Genomic DNA, 20,578 nt, shown 5'->3' on the forward strand with positions numbered 1-20,578 from the left:
TAATATTTTATAATTTTTAATATAAGTATTTATAATTTTTAAAAAAAAATGAGGCTTAACTGGCGCAGAGGTTGGAGATGATCTAAATGTTCTATATGTATTTAGTATTCCTACAAGTGGTGTAGCATACATAGATCGACGGTCTTCATTGGCTTTGTCTACATTCTTTTGGGTAATTCAGCGATACACTGTTGGATGATACGAGTTTTTCACGTTTTTATGAAAGTTCACATGATGTGTTAGGATTCTAAAGATTTGAACTTTGATTATATTGATTTGAAACAAATACTCGAGATGTAGCATAAAAAACATCGCCGATGGTGACGAAATAAAATGTAGAAAGGCATATCCGAGTCTTTTCTTGTTGTGGGTAGAGAATTTAGCAAAAACTAGTGCTCTGGTACAAAGGAAGACCGAGGGATCCTTTCATTTTCCCTTTGATTTTTTATATCTTATGATTGGGATTCCAATTTATATGCTTATGCTTTCAGCTCACTTTTACCTTTAGCCACAAAAAATATCATAATTTGGTCAAAATCTAATAATTTCTTAATTTATTACCATTGATTAATATGCTCGGAAATGACCCATTTTTTTATTAAAATAATGTTGATACGATTAAATCATCTTTTGATTTATATTTTATCATTAAAAAACTACAAAGATGTTTTCATATAATTTATAAACCTAATTGATTATCATCTTTAGTTTGTAATTTAAATTAATTATTTCTTTAAATTTTCATTAAAATTAATAATTTAAAGAGGTTGATACACTCTTGAATGTTGTTTGAAGTAATTTAAGGAACTTTATCCTATCGTCTGAAAAATTATGTTGGGTGACATTGGGGTATGAGAGATGTTAAAATTGGAATTTGGACCCAACTCAACCCCAAAAGTTAGCTCAAGATGGTAGGATTGTCCAAGTTCGTATATACAACTCTCAAGTATTTTATCCAATCGATGTGGGACAACTAACACACCTCCTCACGCCTAAAATTGAACATCTGGAGCGTGAAGTTTACAAATGACCCAACTATGGGCAGAACGAGTGGTCCAATACATAACGGTGGAACATGAGCTCTGATACCATGTTAAAATTGGAACTTAGACATAACTCAACCTCAAAAGCTAGTTCAAGAGGGGATGATTGTCAAAGCTCATACATACAACTCTCAAGTATTTTATTCAACCGATGTGAGACAACTAACAAGAGACGTTCTCGTACGCCAATTCTAGACTCGTAATTTATCACATGAGACCGATCAATATGTCGTAATATATAAACTTTCAAATGCAGCAGCACGGAGTTTTTTTTAAATTAGAATATAGTACTTTTTAAAAAACTTTTTTCAAAATATGTTAGTTTCTCAAGATTTATCAAATTATTTAAAAAATAAAATGAAAATTTTCATAAAAATTTGTGTCACGCTACCCAACTTCTGCAAGAGACAGAGCAGTGTATATAATTTATATATTAGGCGCATATATGTAATAACTTTAATATATAGACACATATATAATAATTTATATATTTTATAATATATAAATACATGTGTATTTATAAATAGGTATTTGAAAATAAAAGAATTTCAATAGTATGTTAACATTAAAGAAAAAAATCACATCACTTTATAAATAGATGACTTCAAATTATAGCAGATAAAAATTATTTAATTTCAAATATGAATTTAAACTGTAATTTATCAAAAAAATTAAATTCAAACTCAATCATTAAAGCAAAATAAAAATTTAGTCTATTAAAGTTATTTAAAATTTATATAACATGATCATAAAATATTTAATATAATAAAATTAGATGGGAAGTCGATGTGTCTTTCATTAATTAAGATGGTTATATAAATTTAATATTTTCAATTAAAATTTGAAAATTTTATAAAAATAAATAAAAGTGTTATTTTTTCCTTGAATGTAGTCTAACGTTAAACAAATTTTATATATAAATAAATTGTTGATTAATGATTTAAATTTTTTATATCTATTACTAGAAAGTTGTGGATGATTGTTTCACCGTGACCAAACATCTAATTTTTCATCAAATCTATCGATGAAAAAAAATAGAAATGATTTATATAAAAAAAAATATTTTTGAGTTACTTGTAATTTAACAAAAATAATTCATAATATATATTCTAAAAATATTTATAATCATTGAGTAACAATTTTTTTTTATGTTTTGTTTGATTAACGTTAGATCAATTCAAAAAAAATCACACATTTATTTATTTATTTGTATAGTATTCCTCAATTTTAATTGAAATGTTAAATTTATAAAGTCACCTTAATTAATGAAAAACGCATTAGTTGCTCATCTCGTTTTTTATATTAAATATTTTATGCTAATGTTATAATGAATTAAATAAATTTAATAGATTAAATTTTCATTTTGCTTTAATGATTGAGTTTGAATTTAATTTTTTTTGAATAAAGTAGAGTTTGAATTCATATCTAAAAATGAATAATTTTCATCAGCTCGAATTTGAATTATCTATATAACAATAGATGTTTGATTTTTTTTTCTTTTTATGTCAACTTACTATTTAATTCTTTTTTTTTTTCAAATACCTATTTCTTAATATACATATATTTATATATTATGAAACATATAAATTATCATATTATATATTATTTATATATGCATACATTAAATATTAAATATATGTGCCTAATATATATTTGCAGCAACAGTAGGTCTCTTGTGAGACGGTCTCAAGAATCTTTATCTGTGAGACGGGTCAACCCTACCAATATTCACAATAAAAAGTAATACTCTTAGCATAAAAAATAATATTTTTTCATGGATGACCCAAATAAGATATTCGTCTCACAAAATGCGACCCGTGAGACTGTCTCACATAAGTTTTTGCCTTGCAGCAAATCCTCCTCACCTGTACAAGAGACGAGTTGAATTTCTTAATTTCCACTCCCTCTCTCTTGTACAGGCAGGAGAGTGGAAAATTATTTTTAAAAAAATTTGTTGTCCGGCCTCTTGCAGGGGAAGAGCAGCGCGACAAGAGGTGTCAATTAAGATGAATTGAGTGAGTTGGATTGAATTGAGCATTAATATTATTCGAAAATTGTTCAACCCGAATCCAACTCGAACCCGAGTCAACCCGATCACTCTCAACCCGAACCCGAACCCGAACCCGAACCCGAACCCGAATCAACCCGATTTTGAATTTTTTTAATTTTTTAAAAAGAAAATTAAATAAAATTCAAAAGAAATTAATTTAAACACATAATAACAAAGTCTCACTAATATATATTATTTAAATTTGAAATCTAATTGTAGAAAAATAAAGTATATTTACTAAATCAAATAGACAATTGTTTAAAAAATAAAAAAATGTTCAAAATAAATATTAAATTATGAAAATTTATGATATAAATATACAATAAACATTTTTTCAAACATACAATATATAAAAATATAAGAATTATTTATTAATTATTTTTAAAAAAAAATTAAAACTTTCGGGTTGACTCAAACCCAACCTAACCCTATCATTTTTTTCGGGTCAGTTATCGGGCCCAAACTCGATCTGACCCGAACCCAAAAACCCCAAAACTAAACCTGATTTTTTCAGGTTGAATCGTGTCAGATTGATGGGTCGTGTCTGATTTTGACACCTCCTAGGCCTGATGCAAAATTTTTTTAGTTTTATTTTTACAATAATTTGATAAATCGTGCGAAATCACGATATTTTGATTAAAAAAAATTTCAAAAATACTATAATCTAATAAAAAAAATCCCAGTGTGGATAATCAACTTTTCCCATTCTTATTATAAAATTTGTATATCGAAATGAAAAAAAATAAAAAAAATATTAATGTATATTTTTAGAAAGGCCGGTGGCAAACAAAGAAATGTCGGTTAACTACCTAGATAACTGGGGAAAAATGGTAAGCAAATTATGGTATATTTTGGACTTGTCCCAAACTTTCCATCTCACCATGTATATATATTATCTTCTAGTACCATACATTATTTGATCCAAACCAATGATAATTAGTGATTAAAAAATTGTAATAACAAAATATTATTTTATATATATAACCGTTATTCTATGTAACGCGTGTGTATCGACTCCTAGTAATAAAATAAAGTATGAAAATAAAGTATGAAATATGCCCAAATAATAATTTATTTAAACGTAAACGAATGATGTTTTCGCATTAATGAATTGAATGATACTTTGCACACCATTTAATGTTCTTTTGATATAAGCCGTCCAACTAACAAAGATGGAGGGTCCTATAAAGTGCCACTAATGCCCCCATTAAGTGGCCACCATGTTCGGTGTCTAATTTTCTACTCCATGATTTGCTTTAACAATATAAATGAGTCTATATATGTTGTAACACGATCTCACGAATCTTTATATGTGAGACGGATCGATCCTACCGATATTCACAATAAAAAGTAATACTCTTAGCATAAAAAGTAATATTTTTTCATGGATAACCTAAATAAGATATTCGTCTAACAAAATATGATATGTGAGACAGTCTCACACAAGTTTTACATATATGTACTATCACTGAAATGACATTTATCTATTGACATATATACATATAATATATTGACATATATATATATATATATACATATATATATTATAGCAAGCACATCCATAGTTTGATACTCAAGATTAATCGATACATGAAATATATTGCAAAAAATATGTATGGTGAGTTGTCAGTTTGTAGAATATTAACAAATACCTCTTTTGGCAAAAACCTAACGCATTGAAGGAAGTCAAACGTGTCCACTGACATGCAATTGAGATGAACTTGGGTGGCTACGATCACGTCGCCCATGTGACTATATGTTACAAGGATTTTCGAATTTTAACATGAAACAGAACATTTGAATACGAACATTAATAAATTATTGACAATAATAATAATAATAAAAAAACACATAGTATACGTATGTTTTCGATAACTATTGACTGATCGAGAAGCGTAGCCAAAAACTTTTAATCAGATAGACGAATTTTGTTTCGATTTTTTTTTGTCGCCCTTTTTGGTATCACTTTTGTTGATTCTTCAACAAATAGAATCACCAACTCGAACAAAATAATAGTCCGATCAGTTGACGAGAAAATAGCTTATTCATTATTTGATCATCTTCATCTTGATATTTCTAACAAACATAAATTACAGAACGGTCTTACAAAATATTCAACACGAAAATTAATTAAATCTAGTTAGTTTTGCCTAGTCAAGAGGGATCTGTTAAGAACCTGGTTGATTACGTTACTCATGCGCTAAAAAAGATCGAGCTTTTATAGTCATGATCGGAGAAACTGGCAATGTTCGGGGAAAAGTCAGTTCACTTCAATTTTCGAGTAACTCTATCGGGCATACACTGATTTTAATACAATCAACCGTCGTCTAGATCGTTTTTCATTTTTTGTCGTGTTATGTTTTAATCTCTCCATCAGTCTCTGAGTATTAAAAAAAAAAAAAAAAACAAATTTGGGCTTTTGGCCCAATGCCCCAGAGTAGCTATTAAGCCCATTATCATTCAATTATATATCTGACCCCAAATTCAGCTAAATTTTCCCCCAAAATTCCCCAATTCGCCGCAATGATTCCCCATTTCTCTATCCAGCAGTAGCAACAAAGCAACAATGGCCTCAATTTGGACCATACATCTTAATGCGTCGTCTTCTTTTCCTGTAAGTGAATGCTTGGAACCCTATTTTCCTTCCGTCTTCTGTGATTCTTTCAATAATTTTTTTTAAAAAAATTTCTGTTTCGAGTAAAGCTTCGTACTTGGTCCAATGAACTGCAATGTCCTACGGAATCAGGGCGTGATTTTGTCTGCACGAAACGGAATAGAAGAATAAAGCGCGGGAGGTTTGTAGTGGGAGCAGTTAGTTCAGATGGAGACATGCGCCACGAAAACGATGCCGTTGTTGTCGAGAAGTCTCGGAAAGATGTTGCGGAGAAGCATCAACAAAACCCAGTGAATAAGTTGCAAGAGACAATTAGCTCTATCCCTCTATTTACGGTCGCGGTAATTTTCTTGCTTCGTTCGCTTGCGTTATAATGCTTTTTTAGTGAATAATTTATTGTTTGTGTTTCGTATATACCCTCATTTTGCTTTTCAAGGTTGGATGTGAGAGCTTATTTATTGAATTTGTAAGGATGGCAGATTGTTTATGCGAGTTAAAAGAAATTTGACACGAGTCTAGCTGCCGATTCCTGCTGGTGAACTTAGCCTTGTTATGTTTATGCCTGGATTTTAAGGAACAAGGGAATTGAACTTCTCAATAGGACTACTGATTAAGACCATTGGTCGTCTAGTAATTTGTTTGTTTCTCTGATGATTGATCAAAGGTGAAAAGTTTCAACAAATGCAAGTACCAAATAAAATCAAGCGTTGACATTGCTTTATGAGTGGTGGTGAACTCAGAGGCTGTTAGGTCCCAGGGAACATAGAAGACTATGTTTCTGAATGATGGTTTGGATTTGTCCCATTTAATTGAAAAATGAGTGACATTTAGTTGAGTGACATTCTTTTGCTTTTCATTCTAGTATTTTCAGTTGAGAGCCTGGGGAAGAAAACTTAAGATGATGTTTTGGTGTGGCATCATTCATTGACATTTAAGAGATTAAAATTTCAATTCCAGAATTTTTGTATTGCAGTCTCTCTATGAAATGCGTGTTTGCATGTTGAATTGTCCACTAGGTGGCACTAAGCCATTGGCTTTTCGAGATGAGCTTGGGCTGAAACATGTTTCTGAGGTATGCAGCTGTTTTATATTGACTCTCTTTTTTTTTTCTTTTTTCAGACTGGGAAATTCACTGGTACGAATGTTACAATTGGATTATGTATTGTTGTGACTATGTTAATAGTCGTGGTGAGAGGTTATACAGCGAGGAAGTCCAGAAACAGTCGTTCTGGCTCTTTAGCTGATCTTGTGCGCCGTGGACAGCTCAAATCTGATAGAAGAGGCATGTATGATTCCCACTTTAACTTAACCATTGAATTATGCACATGCTCAAGCTTGTGAGCTATAATAATTTAAATTTGAACTTATCTGATCACAGTTCAGCAAATACTTTTTGATTGTAGCTAGCATAAGAGTGAATTTTGTTTTCTAAGTTAAATATATTTGTTCACTGCTGAAAATTTTTTATGGTATTGTTCTGAAAGACTGTCTATGACTACGATGATATAGATTTTTTTTGAATCGTAGAGACCTTTCAGATTGATTGTCTGATTGTCTGCTGACATTTTAAGTCTTTTATTATTCCTTCTTACTTCTCATTTCTCTTCGCAGTTCAACTCCTCTCAAGTATGATGATCCATTCAATAATCCTATGATTAAGGTCAGCAAAAACAATTCAACAGTTGAGATGTGCGGAAAAGTGTATCGTTTGGCTCCAGTGACTCTTACAGGTGAGCAACAAACAATCCATCAGAAACGAAGATCCCGGGCATACCAGTGGAAGAGACCAACAATATTTCTCAGAGAAGGAGAGTCAATTCCTCCTGATGTCGACCCTGATACCGTCCGATGGATTCCGGCAAATCATCCATTTGCAACTACTTCAAGTGATATTGACGAAGATTTGGCTCAAAATAATGTGTACCAGAAGAATGGTGTCCCCTTCCGTATCCAGGCAGAACACGAGGCATTGCAGAGAAAGCTTGAACTGCTACAAAATGTAAGCTTTCACTTTTGTAATCTGATAAAAAAAAACCCCTGAATCATTTCATGTAAAAAGCAAATGATATACTTGATTTTTTTAGAGGACGAGTTAATAATTTTTGTTTGTGTTGCAGGAGCAAAAACTCAGCAAATTGATGATAGATCCTGCAGCAGCCAGAGACTTTGAGAGGCCATATAAGTCAAGTATGAAGTCAGAAAATCAGATAGAGCACAACACCGCAAATTCTAAACTGGGCTCTAATCCTTCTACATCTGACCGGCTTCAGAGTTTGGGGAACAAACCGCCATCCGAAGAGACACGGAACCCTCAAGTTTCATAGCCAGTTCACTGTTTCTGGCAGCATGATGTGAAATGCCACAAATGCGCTCGTTCTTTCCACTTGCATGGAGCGTTACTGGGCTAATTCTGAAGTGACCTCGCGGAGTTTTGTAAATACAATTTCCTAGTTTTTTTTTTCTGTTCATGGATGCGCACTCGAATCTGGGACTTGCTGTATATTTGGCCTTTGTTTCAACACCTGTCTGTTGGTGTTTTCGTACTCTATTTGTTTGTGGTTTGTTACACCAATATTTATATAGTAATTTTAATCCTTTCATAATTAAATGCTATTTAAGGTTCCCAATCTTGGGTAGACTGGGGCGACCAAGAAAGTGAATTTCAAATGAAAATAATTACTAATTTTATTTTTATAATTCTTAGAAACATAATTATATCGCTTATCCTTCGACAAATGGATTAAATGATGAAAGTTCAACACATTATGTATAGAAAAGATGATTAAAAAAGAAAAAGAAAAAGAAAAAAAAAAAGATAAGCGTCTCTAATACGCAGAAATTCCTTAGGAAACATGGCAACAAAGCTAACTTTTAGCACAACAGAGTATCAACTTAATTGACGTCAAGATTTCTCTCATTGCTCCTGTTTCGCAGCCTGTTTGGCTCCAACCGCAAAGAACTCCGTGATCACTTCCAATGGCATACCCTTCGTTTCTGGAACCTTCAAGAATATGAAAACAAACGAGATCACGCAAACAATAGCATAAATGCCAAAAACGCCAGCTAAACCAATGGAGCTAAGCATCACGGGGAGTGAGTAGGTAACGATGACATCACATATCCAGAAAACCAGGGAGCAAATAGCAATGCATATGCCGCGAACCATCGTGGGGAAGATTTCCGAGCAGAGAATGTTAGGGATCGGTCCGTAGCCCATAACAAAGGTGCAAAAGTAGAGCACAACACAAATTGTTGAGATCACAGCATGAGCCACAGTGCCAAGATCAATCACGTTTCCGATAACTAGGACGACCAGTGATATTACCAAAACCGGAATGGTTCTCAGTAAAAGGTACCTAAACAAGCATAATGAATGGTAAGAGGATAAAGATGCACAATGTCAAAACAACCATCAGAAGATCAGAAGAGAATTCAACCGTCACAAGTAGCACATTAAACGGGTTTTACATGGTTGTCATAAAGTCCACACTCCGCCCCATATACGATCACTTTTTACCACCGAAAACACAAAATTATCGGTCTACACTCCTGTTTCAAATTTGTTCATGTGTTCAGTTGAGTGCCAAGTGTAATTGGACCACTATCTGAAATAGGAAGCTGGAAGTGACACAGAATCACCAATAAAGAAAATTGATTGGAAATGATATGGACGGCAACATAGTTCAAGATTCACGAATCAATGGGTTGGATCACACTTTGAAGAGTTAAGTAAATTCTGATTAAATCTAGTCATAAATTGTACAAGTATCATGAGAAAATTTTCGAGGCTGGGGCTGCTACTTAATCATAACCGTGATGTTGGACTCCTAGGCAATTTTCATACAAATTCCAAGATGAACAACGATAAACTCATAAATATAACCCTTCTCTTAAATAAAAATCATATGCAAAGCAGAAAAACATGAGAAACATAGCGGAGAAGAGGCAAAAGGGATTAAATTTACCTTCTACCAGCTATGTCCATGAACCTCATAGCAATGGCAATACAAGGGAGCATCAAAAAATTAGTGAAGGCGCTGATAAGGAAAGAAGCAGAGTCGGAGCCAAGGCCAAGGTTGGATAGCAGAACTCCAACGCCTGCCTGTTGAAGAATTTGAGGAGTGTAGTACAAAACTCCATTGATACCAGAAAACTGCAAATATAAATATAAGAAAAAATGAGTAATCGTAGAACTAAAGCTGCGAGTCAGCATTGATGAAAGGCATGTACACATAAGCAAGTTGCGTATCCACACTCCACAAGAAGAAACCAGAAAAAAGTTGACAAACATCACCCAGAGATGAATACTTTCAAAGATGGTTAACTTTCGGAATCGTAAAACACGAGCCTATTTCAACTAACAATTCAATGACACCAAATCATTCACTATAGCACTTGGTGTGATTCGAACTAAATCCTAATTCCTTCAAAATCAACAACTCTACTATTGGACTGCTTGATTGGTCGCATAATCCATTTATCCCATGATCGAACAGCCTCTAGTATAAACGGAAGAGGTGACAAGTTAAAACTCATTTTTCTGATGAGAAGGTTACACTTGTACAAGAAAATATAAAGATGTATACCCAAACAATCCTAAACGAAATTAAGGGTAGACCCATGGGAGAGTAAATTGTCCAAATCACATAAAAATAATCAAATTTCATGCGTAATTTTTTAAAACTACGAAGTTCAACACCAAAATACGATTGATCATCCCTCTCAACCATATTCTTAGGTCCACGGATGAAGGGATGTCAAGAGATCTCAAAGAAACACACAATGTCATACATTGATGGAAACTGAAGTTATGTTGCTCGTCACTCCAAGGAATAGTCAGTCTAATAGGAAATAAATAAAGAGAGATTAAGGACACGAAAGGACTACAATGAATTTCTTTAACATAATTATACCATAAGAAGTTAAGCAATACCTGCTGCAGTATTTGGATCCCAATCCCGACCATCAATGCTCTTTTAACACCTGGTTCAAGAAGAGCAGCTAAGCGTGGTGCTTTTGAAGCGGCTTCTGATGGGTGCACCATTGCAGGTCCAATTGGACGCTGATCCATTAGTTCCTTTGAATAAAGAGCTGGCTGGCTGACTAGAGCAGCAGCTTGGATAAACTCACCATCTACAGGACCATCCCCACCAGGGATTGAAACAAGAGAGCCACGTCTTGAGCCATGGCCATGGGTACCTTCTTGGTGTAGATAAATCCTTTTAAACCCGCCTTCTTTTGTTCCATCTTCACCTTCTCTTTCAGACCATTTCCATGCTAATTGCCAACCACCACCAATGCCCATACTACCGACTGCTTCTCCCGCATTTAGAGTACTATGACGCCTCATGCTTAAGATACTACCATGGGACTGAGGATTGACCATGTCCTTCTCCATGCTGGTATTTTGACGTGAGATCAATGGACTATGCAAATTGTCATCCGAATCTCCATCACCGATCTCAGATGTGTAACCCTCACCTTCTCTTTGCAAACTCTCTTCATCCCACTCTTCATTTTTAACGTGAGGCTCAGCAGTGCTGAACATGCTACCAAAATTTGGGAATAGCATGCTTCTCATACTTCCTGTCTCAGGGAGTTTCTCATGAACACTGCCGAAGAGCGTCACGAGTGGATCCATTAGCGGGATGCTTTGATTTACCATGCTTCCTTGGCGGGAGACAAGACTAATACGACTCTGACCCGTGACTGGACGGGCAACCCATGAGAGGCCTTCCTCGGGGCCATACAATTTGATACGGTCTTTATCGACTGATGGGTCTTGATTCTCGTCAAGTTCATCTGCTGGACCAATGATATACTCTTCTATGGAAGTTTCACCACCAACAACCAAACCTTCAACTAGTAAAGCCATCTCACCTGTATATGAAGTAACCTCGGCTCAAGCCGTGTTATGAACTTGAAATTTCACAAACTTGGTCAGAATAATCTATAGACTGCAAATGTTTTGGAAACTATAGCTAAGTACAAAGTATAAGTATAAACATGTTTCAACGACGAGCATGTGTTTACACATAAAAAGCTCAAAATGAAAGATGCATATCAAGTGTTACCATTCAAAGAGAGTGGAAACAATTGTTCCACCATGACCAGTTTGAAAGATTCTATTCATTAACATCGCAAATTTATTACAAGTTTTCGATGTCTAATATTGTGCGGTCAAACAATGGGTTCGTAAGTTGGTAATTAGTGATACAAATGAAGAAGGAAATGAGAAAATACTAACACTGGCGAGAAAAAAATAATCCAAATATAAGAATTTCAAACAGGAAGTCCCAAAAACATGGATTTAACAAATTTGTGACCAAAGCTGCCTGCATTAATAAATTAAGAAAGAAAGCATTTGCAAGTCTGGTCCTTACTGGGTCTTTTGGATCAAGCTTTCAACAATCCCTCAAACATCAGAAACAAGATGACAAATTAATTATTGCACAAGACTCATAAACTCAATGATATTATCACTTGTTTCAGATAATAAAACCAAGAGATTGATATGTACGTGCATGATGGGTATAATAATCACCGATGCGTGCTTTCCTATCTTTTAGTAAATGCTGAGCCATATTCAGTGCCAAAAATATCTAGATCCAATTGACATTCAAGGAATTTAAATCCTAGATATTCTGGGCAAAATATTTGAATTTATTAGGATCGACATAAAGGTTAAAAAGTTGTCAAGTAACCAATAATGGCCCTGCAAATTGCACAAGTGATATGGAAACTGAAAATAAATATTTCTGCCTGGACACATCAAATTGTCTTTGAACCATCACTCACACCTCATTTTCAAATGGAATGAAAGGGAAAAAATTCTATTGTTAACAGAGAACATTAAATACTTAGGAATCATTCTCAATTTTACATTTTGACTAGTGTTCCAATCTTATCCGTGTTTTTACTTTTTCCGCAAATGTTGATGAATCAGAAGTGCTTTTAATGGATACATGTATTTTCCAAATTAAAAGAAGACGAGATCCGATCTTGACTTGTTGAGATGGGGCCGGAAAGTACACTTGTCGAGTAATTCGTTTAAGGAAATAAACTAAAAAAATACCGTTAAACATCATTACACACGATATTAAATGTATACTTTATCCACTTGGATCCTCTCCATACCCTAAACGGAAAATAACTTTTCAGCCTCCATCACAATGCATCAATCATAACGACAATGGAAAGAAAGCACGAACAATGATTAGAGTTCTATATAGTATTTCATCACATAGCTATACTTTTAATTGGTCAAGTTAACAAACCTTTCTAGAAATTTAATAATCTCAATCAAATAACATCCTCTACAAAACTTTCTGATACAGACGTGACAAATATTTTTTTTTATCATGATAGCTGCTGACAAGACTTGGGACCGCAATAGTGTGAAATGCACCAAAACAAAATGAAAAGGCAGAAACACCCAACTACTCCATTCCCCCATCCCCACCTGGAACAAAAGCAATAGAGAAAGTAAGGTAGTTTTATTTGTGTCATTAATTTGTGGTGTATTACATGTAAAGATGTCCCAGCATCCGGAAAAGACAATAAAAAGAAAAACAAGTAATAAATCGAAGTCCTTGCTAGATAGGTAAGTACTTTTTGATGTCCATATGCCGTTATGGCACTAGTTAAGATAAAGGCGAACTAAGAATAACCGTTTTTTGAACAAGTCAAAAATGAAATTAGACTTTGGAGTGTGATGTCGTTGACGGAACTAGTGAGTTTGACAAGGCACCAACCTCTTAAAGAAGCCACCAGATTATGTAAACATTCAATGGTAGATCTTAAATCTCATTATTAGATCATACACATCCAATCCATTGATCACAACCAACTTTGCGACCTAACACAAGCCATCATGATTTTGACATGAAATTCATAAACTACTAACCATAGTTCAGTAATTTCAAAAGAAATGTAAAGTAACTGCTTGGCACCGCTCATAAATCTGGATTTTCTCCTCCACTTAATTTCAAGTTTATTGCTTGTCATAACAAACTAAATCTCACCACAAGACGCTTCGTGCAATTTTTCCTTGGGTCATCACAAATTAAAATTCATTAAAATAAACAGATCATGATGTAAAATAAATTCTTGGCTTTTCAGAAACCACCGCCGCATATAATTTCCAACCTTTATAAAATTAACATGAGATTCATTAAAACTATCTGCAAACCACCAAAAAACATAGTTTGGTAGCTCACCCTCGAGATGGTAGTGAAGATCACTGCTTCAAATCTGGATGCAATTAGGAACTTTTGTGTTCAGCATAGTTTGGAAATCTATGCTAAACTAGATCAGGTAAGCATTTATAACTATATCATAGTCATGCAATCAGTTAATCACAAGACACGGTTTATCTTAAATTAATGACATGCAGGCGATTATTGCTAACATACAATTTGGTAACCATTAGCTTGGCAAAAAATGTACGTAACACGTGGAACTAGAGACAGAAATGTACCAGATACGTCCTCTCTGCCACGCAGTTTCTGCAGAACACTTTTAGCCTCAAGCATTTTTCCTTTACTTACTAGCCATCGAGGAGATTCAGGTAAAAACAATACGGTCAACACAAAATATAAAAGAGAGGGAATAGAAAGAACTCCAAGCATCAGTCGCCAGCTAGGTGATGGAGTCAAGGACATTCCAAAAATCATACAATAAGCCAGAAACATTCCACCAGAGCCTGTGAACTGAGGAAGAGTATTTAACAAGCCTCGTATCTCAGATGGAGCCGTCTCAGATATATAGAGGGGAACTAGAGTAACAGCAAGTCCAATACCAAACCCATCTAACAGCCTTGCCAGAAGAAGAACATATACGTTTGGTGACCATAGCATTATCAGGCCGCTGAGAAAATAGAACAAGGATGACAAAATAAGCATCGGACGTCGACCAATCCAGTCAGATATCGTCCCAGAGCAAGTCGTGATGACTGTGGCCCCAATGAGTGACATTGCCACGATAAGACCTTCTACCGCAGCTCCCAATTGAAGCTCTTTCTTGATATAAACAACAGCCCCTAAAAACATCAGAAACGCAACAAATTCAGAAGATGCTGCAGAGCAGACACATTAATAATTAGAATTCTGACAGAAATTCCATAACAGTGTCCGAGAAACTATCTTGAAGACGGCCCAAGTGGTATAACGAGATAGATACTTTCATACCAACCATATAGAAAAAATAAACATTCAATATATTAGCTTGGAGTTTCAAAACCATGAATTCACCTCAATACATCGAGGACTATAGGATGCACAGTTACCTGCAATGGTGGCATTATCCCAACCCTGCAAAAAGTTGCCAATTGTAGCAGCAATGGCTACCAGTGTTGCCCCCTTCATCTTTTTTCACCGATTAATTATAATTCAATTTCTTCAACCGACTGCTCACAAAAAGAAACTAAAACCCCTGCAACACTGATACACAACAAACTATTCAAAGATAACAAAAACAAAAAGCGTCAACGATTAGAAAAAAAAATTAACACCAAAAGAAAGTTAAAAAGGTAGAACATTCGGAGATCTAAAGGTGGAAAACATTTACGTACCTTTTGAGAAGCAGAATGTGAGGGCACACAAAGAGTGGTGAATATACCCAGTATATGTTCACATAGAAAGAGAGAGAAGCGAAGCGTAAAACACAGCCGTTAAAGTACAGCTAGGAGTACGAAACAATTTCCTGAATTCAACATTTGGCAAATTTGCCAACGAAATTAAATCATTGCAAATCTGACTTAAATCTCTCGAATTAAATTTGAACCGCTCAAGGACAAATTAATGCCTTAAAAACCGAAGCCTCGACAAACTCTATCAACTAAGTGAAAATTAAGAAAACACAAACCAACCACGCTGTTCAGTTCAAGAAACTCTTTCCTACCGACTATTTTCAATAAATATCGAACATGGTCACACAGATTCAAAACAGTAGCGAGAATTCTCAAATACCCACAAGCTTAAAACCAACAAAGAATCATAATTTGTAACAAAGATCGAATCTTTAGAGCCAAAGAGCTGAATTTTGTGAATGGAAATAAAGGGCTGACAGAAAAAAAAAGAGATCTTGAGAATTAAAAACGGCGTTACATTCCCGAGAGGTAGTGAGTATGTAGGAAGGAGACAAGAACAGAAACTATAGGTGGACCTTTTCCAAGTTCAATTTCCTCCAGAACCATCTTTTAGAAGGATGGAGATGTCAGTTTGACAACCAAGTCAAGATTCACTCTACCCTTTCTATATATAAAATATATTACTCAAAACTAAAGAAATAAGAATGGATTTCAGATTAAATGCGTGTAAAATTTGTTGCTTATCTTTCATATAATATAAAATAATAGAAATTTTAAAAGATTATGTTGGCCTACGGAAGTCATTTATGTTTGTATATTCTAATGCATTTAATTTTTCAAGGTGATTCTCGGGCAATGACACCAACCGCATTGAGAAGTAAACAAACACGAAAGTTAATCGAGTGGGCGTGGGGTGGGGAGTGGGGAATATTTGTTCAAATTCATAAATATGATTGGTCGTATGGACGAAATATTAATAAATTAAATGAAGGGTACAACTTCCTAATATTTGTCCATACATTTTAACAATAATAAATTTTGTAAATATTCAGATAACATAGAATGTGATGTTATGGATCTTTCTTGCTCCAGCGTATTTGAAAATAACTTTGATTTTCAACAACTATATTTTTTCGAAAAAATAAATAAAATATGTCTTTATGAAAATTAAATCAGAATGAAGCTTAGTTCGTTTAAGATTGATAGAGGTTCGAGATCGATTCGAGCTTTTATCATCAGGTTCGAGCTCGACTTGTCTTGAAATTACTAAGCTCACGATAAGCTCGAGTTCGACTCAATAAAAGCTCATTTATCATGGTAATCAAGTTGAGCTCAATCTTAGTTCATTAATAGCCCGTTTATCATATTTATAAAATCTGGTTTGAGCTCGTCTCGTTTCGACCTTGTAAAGCATATAATTGAGCTCGAGTTTGAGCTTGATTTGAACTCGAGTTCGCGATTCTATTAACGAACATGTTTGCGAGTTCATTAGTAGAATATCCTTAGGCTTGAGCTTTGTTTGATTAAATTGTCGAGCTCAAAATGGAATTTGAGCTTGATTTGATATGATTAACAAACGAACTCAAACGAGCTTTTTATCGAGATGAGCTCCGAATAGCTCGCGAACAGTTTGATATGATATGATTTACATCTCTAGTTGAATATAGGGTTTCAAATTCTTCCTTCCCAAAATTGTTAGTATAAATCAGATTTTGAGAATAATATGAAGTTGGAAATTCTTTTTCATAATTCAGGTGTTTAGGGTTAGCCCGATTAATTCCATACGAGAACGGTCTTTCCTTTGATCCACCTTCCAGATAAATATGGATGTTATACACGCTATGAGTATATGTTCAAGGTCAAATTAACCATGACTCTTTATCTTCTAGAATTGGTTTTATTTTCCAAAATAAATTATGTCTTTCAATTGTGACCGTCTTTTAGAAGACGTCGAGTGAGTTCGAACTCATGATACTCTTGTTATTATATACTTTTGCTTTTCTTAACACTAATCAAACTATACACATATTTTTAGACCAATGTTGAGTTGTTAATTAGACAAACAAAATTATCGTGTAACTTAGAGTCACTAAATTAAATAATTAAAAAATAGAGTACGTCATAGATTTATAGTCTTACAATGATAATAGTTTTTATTTTGAAATATTAATTTTAGCCTTAAGTAATCTTTTTCACGTTTAATAGATGAACGTCATCTGCTTACTTAAGTGTCCATATGTGTCTCTGTGTGTGTGTATTATTGTGTGTAAGCACCGCTAAAAACGTATATATATAACATCCACTGTGAGCACGGTTAAAATGTCACTCACTTAATGAACGTACATGGAGTCACCTTTGGACATGTTGAGTCACCTTGGATTTGTTGAGTCACAATGCCGTGTCAAGATAATCATTAATTAGTTTAATATATGATCTTGGTTGGCCCCATTGTCTTCATGATGTCAAAGTTTTCAAATATATTAAAATAATGTTTTCAACAAAAAAATTTCAAGAACATTATACTTCTCCTCAGAAAGACAAAAACCTTTATGCTATTATTATTCATACGAAGAGCCTAATAAGTCAAATCTTTTTTTCTTCTTCCCAAAATAGTATGGAATATAGATCAAAAGGATGAAAAATAACTGGAGTATAATAAAAAGATTTTTGTGATAATTTGGAAATTAATAAATTATACAACAACTTCTCGTATAAAGTAATATATTTTATTTAGACTAAATAACATGAACCAATTTGCCCAAATATCCAAAGTCTTTTAAAAGTAAACTCACGTTTTCCATGGTACAAGATTATAATTATTAAGAGTGTTAATTACAGTCCAAAATATATTAAAAACACTCTATCTTATTTAATTAATTTATTACTTCAAAAAAAAAACTCAAAATTTAATATTTTGAAAGTTTGTTACAATACTTATCATAGGTAAATAAAATATAAAATATGAAAAAGATTTTATTTTGGTCTTAAATGTATTTGTGTTTTTAGGATCAGGTGACTGTTTAGAACTGGTTGAATAAATAATCACGTTACTTTGTCCGAAATTCGATTTGGTTAATAAATTTAATTTTATAATTTTAGTCAAACCAATGTCAGTTGGCTAATCAGATAATTTCTGTGCAGAGGAAAACTAGACTAACAGATTGAACATTCCAAAATGGTTAAGTAAGAAAAACACGTGGGTTATCAAGAATATGCTGATTAAAATGTAAATAAAACAAAGATGTTTCTGAATGTTCGGATATTTGAATAATTTATATGTCAGTCCTTCTTCCTGTGGGAAGGATGTTCACTAGAAAACTTTGGTAATTACAACTTTTGTAACAACCCGATTCAGTCAGGATTTCTTACTACCTAATTGAAACTCCTAGTTTAGATCACTTACTAAAACAAGACTGAACAGTAGACTGACTGTCAGTTTACAAATATTTTAGAAAGAAAATATTAAGCACCAGTTGATATTTAATGATCTTATGTAACACTTAAGCGTGTGTTAAGAAGTCTTTAGATAAGTTGGCTCTTGAAGGCTTGGATTTTTTTGTCTTCTAATACAAAAATCTTTGAGCGAGCGAGAGATTGACTGACTTACAAGCTTCTCTATTTATAGACTTGGATCCAACGATCATTAAAATCAAATATTATATATATTCCAAATATAATAGCTGTTAATCTCGTTTTTTTCATCTCACTGTCATTTCTGAAAAATCGTACATTATAGGTAGTGCTCGCGGATTTCTGACAATTGAGAGACTGTTTGTATGGAAGACTTTATCCAATAATTCAGCTTTATAACTTTGAATAGTCTAATCGATTCTTTAAAAAAATGTCTCTTTAGCTTAATTTTTTTTAATTGCAGTTGATCTTCAAAAGTAAGTTTGGTAAACTTATGTATCAGTTGAGCTTTAAACATATTTGACTCACAAACCTCTCAATTTAGCTCATGTTGTTAAATCACCAAAACTTAATTGATTCAAGAATTTCCTCATTTTTTGTGTTTGACAAAATAAGAGTTCAAAATATTTAAATATGCAACAATTTTAGATAAACTGAAGGGCTAGCACTATCTTCTATGAAAATCTTTGTGCTCGCTTGACTCAGTTGATCTCATGGAAAATCGTTCTTTGTATGTTTTTTTCTTTTGACTCAATTTCCCTATTTAACCGACTTCTGTTTTTATGTAAACACTAGGGGTCTTCAAAATTTCAACAGCTTAACTCTGTTGAGTAGACACTATATCAATTTTTGAGGAGAGATCTTCATGAACTGTATCTATCTTGATTGTTTGCTCATGATTGGAAGAAGTAATTTGTCCAGTGAGAGTCTGAGTAGTAAGAACTTGATCCTTTTTCAATTGTTCAAAGAGCTAAAAATACTGATAAACTTCCTTGGACATGTGTGTTACTTCTGTTAGCAGTTTGTCTCGAAAACTATCCAAAGAATTTTCAGTGTTGACCTGACTTCTCCGTGGAGTGGTGAGACTAGAGGTGATGGAAACCAAACTGGCAATGATTCAATCCAAAGTGTTTTCCTCAGGAATGTTTAGTTATGAAGATAGTGCAAAGTTTGAAAAATCCTTGAGTGAAGAATGTTTAGATACAACCAAGTAGGGGTGTCAATTCGGATGGGTCGGGTGAGTCGGGTTGGGTTGAAGCATATTAGTACCTAAAAAAAACCTTAACCCAAACCCGAACCAACCCGAAAATAGCGAACCCGAACCTGAACCCGAAGTAACCCGCTTAACATGAATAACCTGTGTAACCCAACCAGATACAATATCATTGGATGGCAGGGAAAATTTAAAATGGTTTTTTAATTAAAACAATATAATTTTTTAATTACAAATACAATTAAAGATAATTTTGTATGAATAATGTAAAAAGATGTATGAACACTTTAGGAAACAAAACTCAAATCTAAGATGAAAATTGAGAGAGTTTGATCATATATTTATTTATATTATAATTCATTCAATTTCAACAATATCCATATATCTTAACAATCTACAAATCCTCAAAAATTATTTATTTTTTGTCATTTTTAGTGAATAAAATTCTATTTTTGTCATTTATAAAAATTATAATTATAACTTATTATACAACTTTATTGTCATATAACTAACATTTCTAATAATATCCTCACAAGTTTCTTATTAAGAATGTGTAATGATGTGATTGTGTGTAATAGAATTTTAGTTGTCTATGTGTATTATTAATTTTTCAACACAATAATTAGATAAATATTCAAAACACATAATAATAATAATA

General features: G+C 33.3%; 2 protein-coding genes across 4 annotated transcripts; one reads left to right on the forward strand and one right to left on the reverse strand.

Moving 5' to 3' along the window:
- Positions 1 to 5,569: 5,569 nt before the first annotated feature.
- Positions 5,570 to 8,255, forward strand: LOC140961584 (protein MULTIPLE CHLOROPLAST DIVISION SITE 1). Of its 2 annotated transcripts, none has more exons than XM_073420217.1 (5): positions 5,570 to 5,707; positions 5,797 to 6,048; positions 6,827 to 6,993; positions 7,319 to 7,706; positions 7,825 to 8,255. In XM_073420217.1, the coding sequence occupies exons 1-5, from the start codon at positions 5,660 to 5,662 to the stop codon at positions 8,029 to 8,031; spliced, it is 1,062 nt and encodes a 353-aa protein (XP_073276318.1). In that variant the 5' UTR covers positions 5,570 to 5,659; the 3' UTR covers positions 8,032 to 8,255. The 2 variants fall into 2 exon arrangements, with proteins under 2 accessions (XP_073276318.1, XP_073276319.1); XM_073420218.1 differs by having other exon boundaries at positions 5,577 to 5,707; positions 5,840 to 6,048.
- Positions 8,256 to 8,511: 256 nt separating this feature from the next.
- On the reverse strand, positions 8,512 to 16,014 carry LOC140961582 (monosaccharide-sensing protein 2-like). 2 transcript variants are annotated; one of them, XM_073420216.1, is made up of 6 exons: positions 15,279 to 16,014; positions 14,994 to 15,139; positions 14,187 to 14,747; positions 10,641 to 11,587; positions 9,673 to 9,860; positions 8,512 to 9,063 (listed from the first exon to the last, which is right to left on the reverse strand). In XM_073420216.1, exons 2-6 carry the CDS (start codon positions 15,070 to 15,072, stop codon positions 8,622 to 8,624), a joined length of 2,217 nt encoding a protein of 738 aa, XP_073276317.1. In that variant the 5' UTR covers positions 15,073 to 15,139; positions 15,279 to 16,014; the 3' UTR covers positions 8,512 to 8,621. The 2 variants fall into 2 exon arrangements, with proteins under 2 accessions (XP_073276317.1, XP_073276316.1); XM_073420215.1 differs by having other exon boundaries at positions 14,994 to 15,147.
- Positions 16,015 to 20,578: the final 4,564 nt, after the last annotated feature.

The sequence above is a fragment of the Primulina huaijiensis genome, chromosome 16, assembly GCF_012295235.1.
Source record: "Primulina huaijiensis isolate GDHJ02 chromosome 16, ASM1229523v2, whole genome shotgun sequence".
NCBI lineage: Eukaryota > Viridiplantae > Streptophyta > Magnoliopsida > Lamiales > Gesneriaceae > Primulina > Primulina huaijiensis.

Bases quoted from the DNA above. Each gene is read 5' to 3' on its own strand.
- LOC140961584 (XM_073420217.1), top strand. From the start codon at position 5,660: ATGGCCTCAATTTGGACCATACATCTTAATGCGTCGTCTTCTTTTCCT. The intron at 6,994-7,318 runs GTATGATTCCCA...TTCTCTTCGCAG, and splicing joins AAATCTGATAGAAGAGGCAT to TTCAACTCCTCTCAAGTATG. The intron at 7,707-7,824 runs GTAAGCTTTCAC...TTTGTGTTGCAG, and splicing joins AGCTTGAACTGCTACAAAAT to GAGCAAAAACTCAGCAAATT.
- LOC140961582 (XM_073420216.1), bottom strand. From the start codon at position 15,072: ATGAAGGGGGCAACACTGGTAGCCATTGCTGCTACAATTGGCAACTTT. The intron at 14,748-14,993 runs GTAACTGTGCAT...TGATGTTTTTAG, and splicing joins GGATAATGCCACCATTGCAG to GGGCTGTTGTTTATATCAAG. The intron at 11,588-14,186 runs GTACATTTCTGT...CTTCATATACAG, and splicing joins TGGCAGAGAGGACGTATCTG to GTGAGATGGCTTTACTAGTT.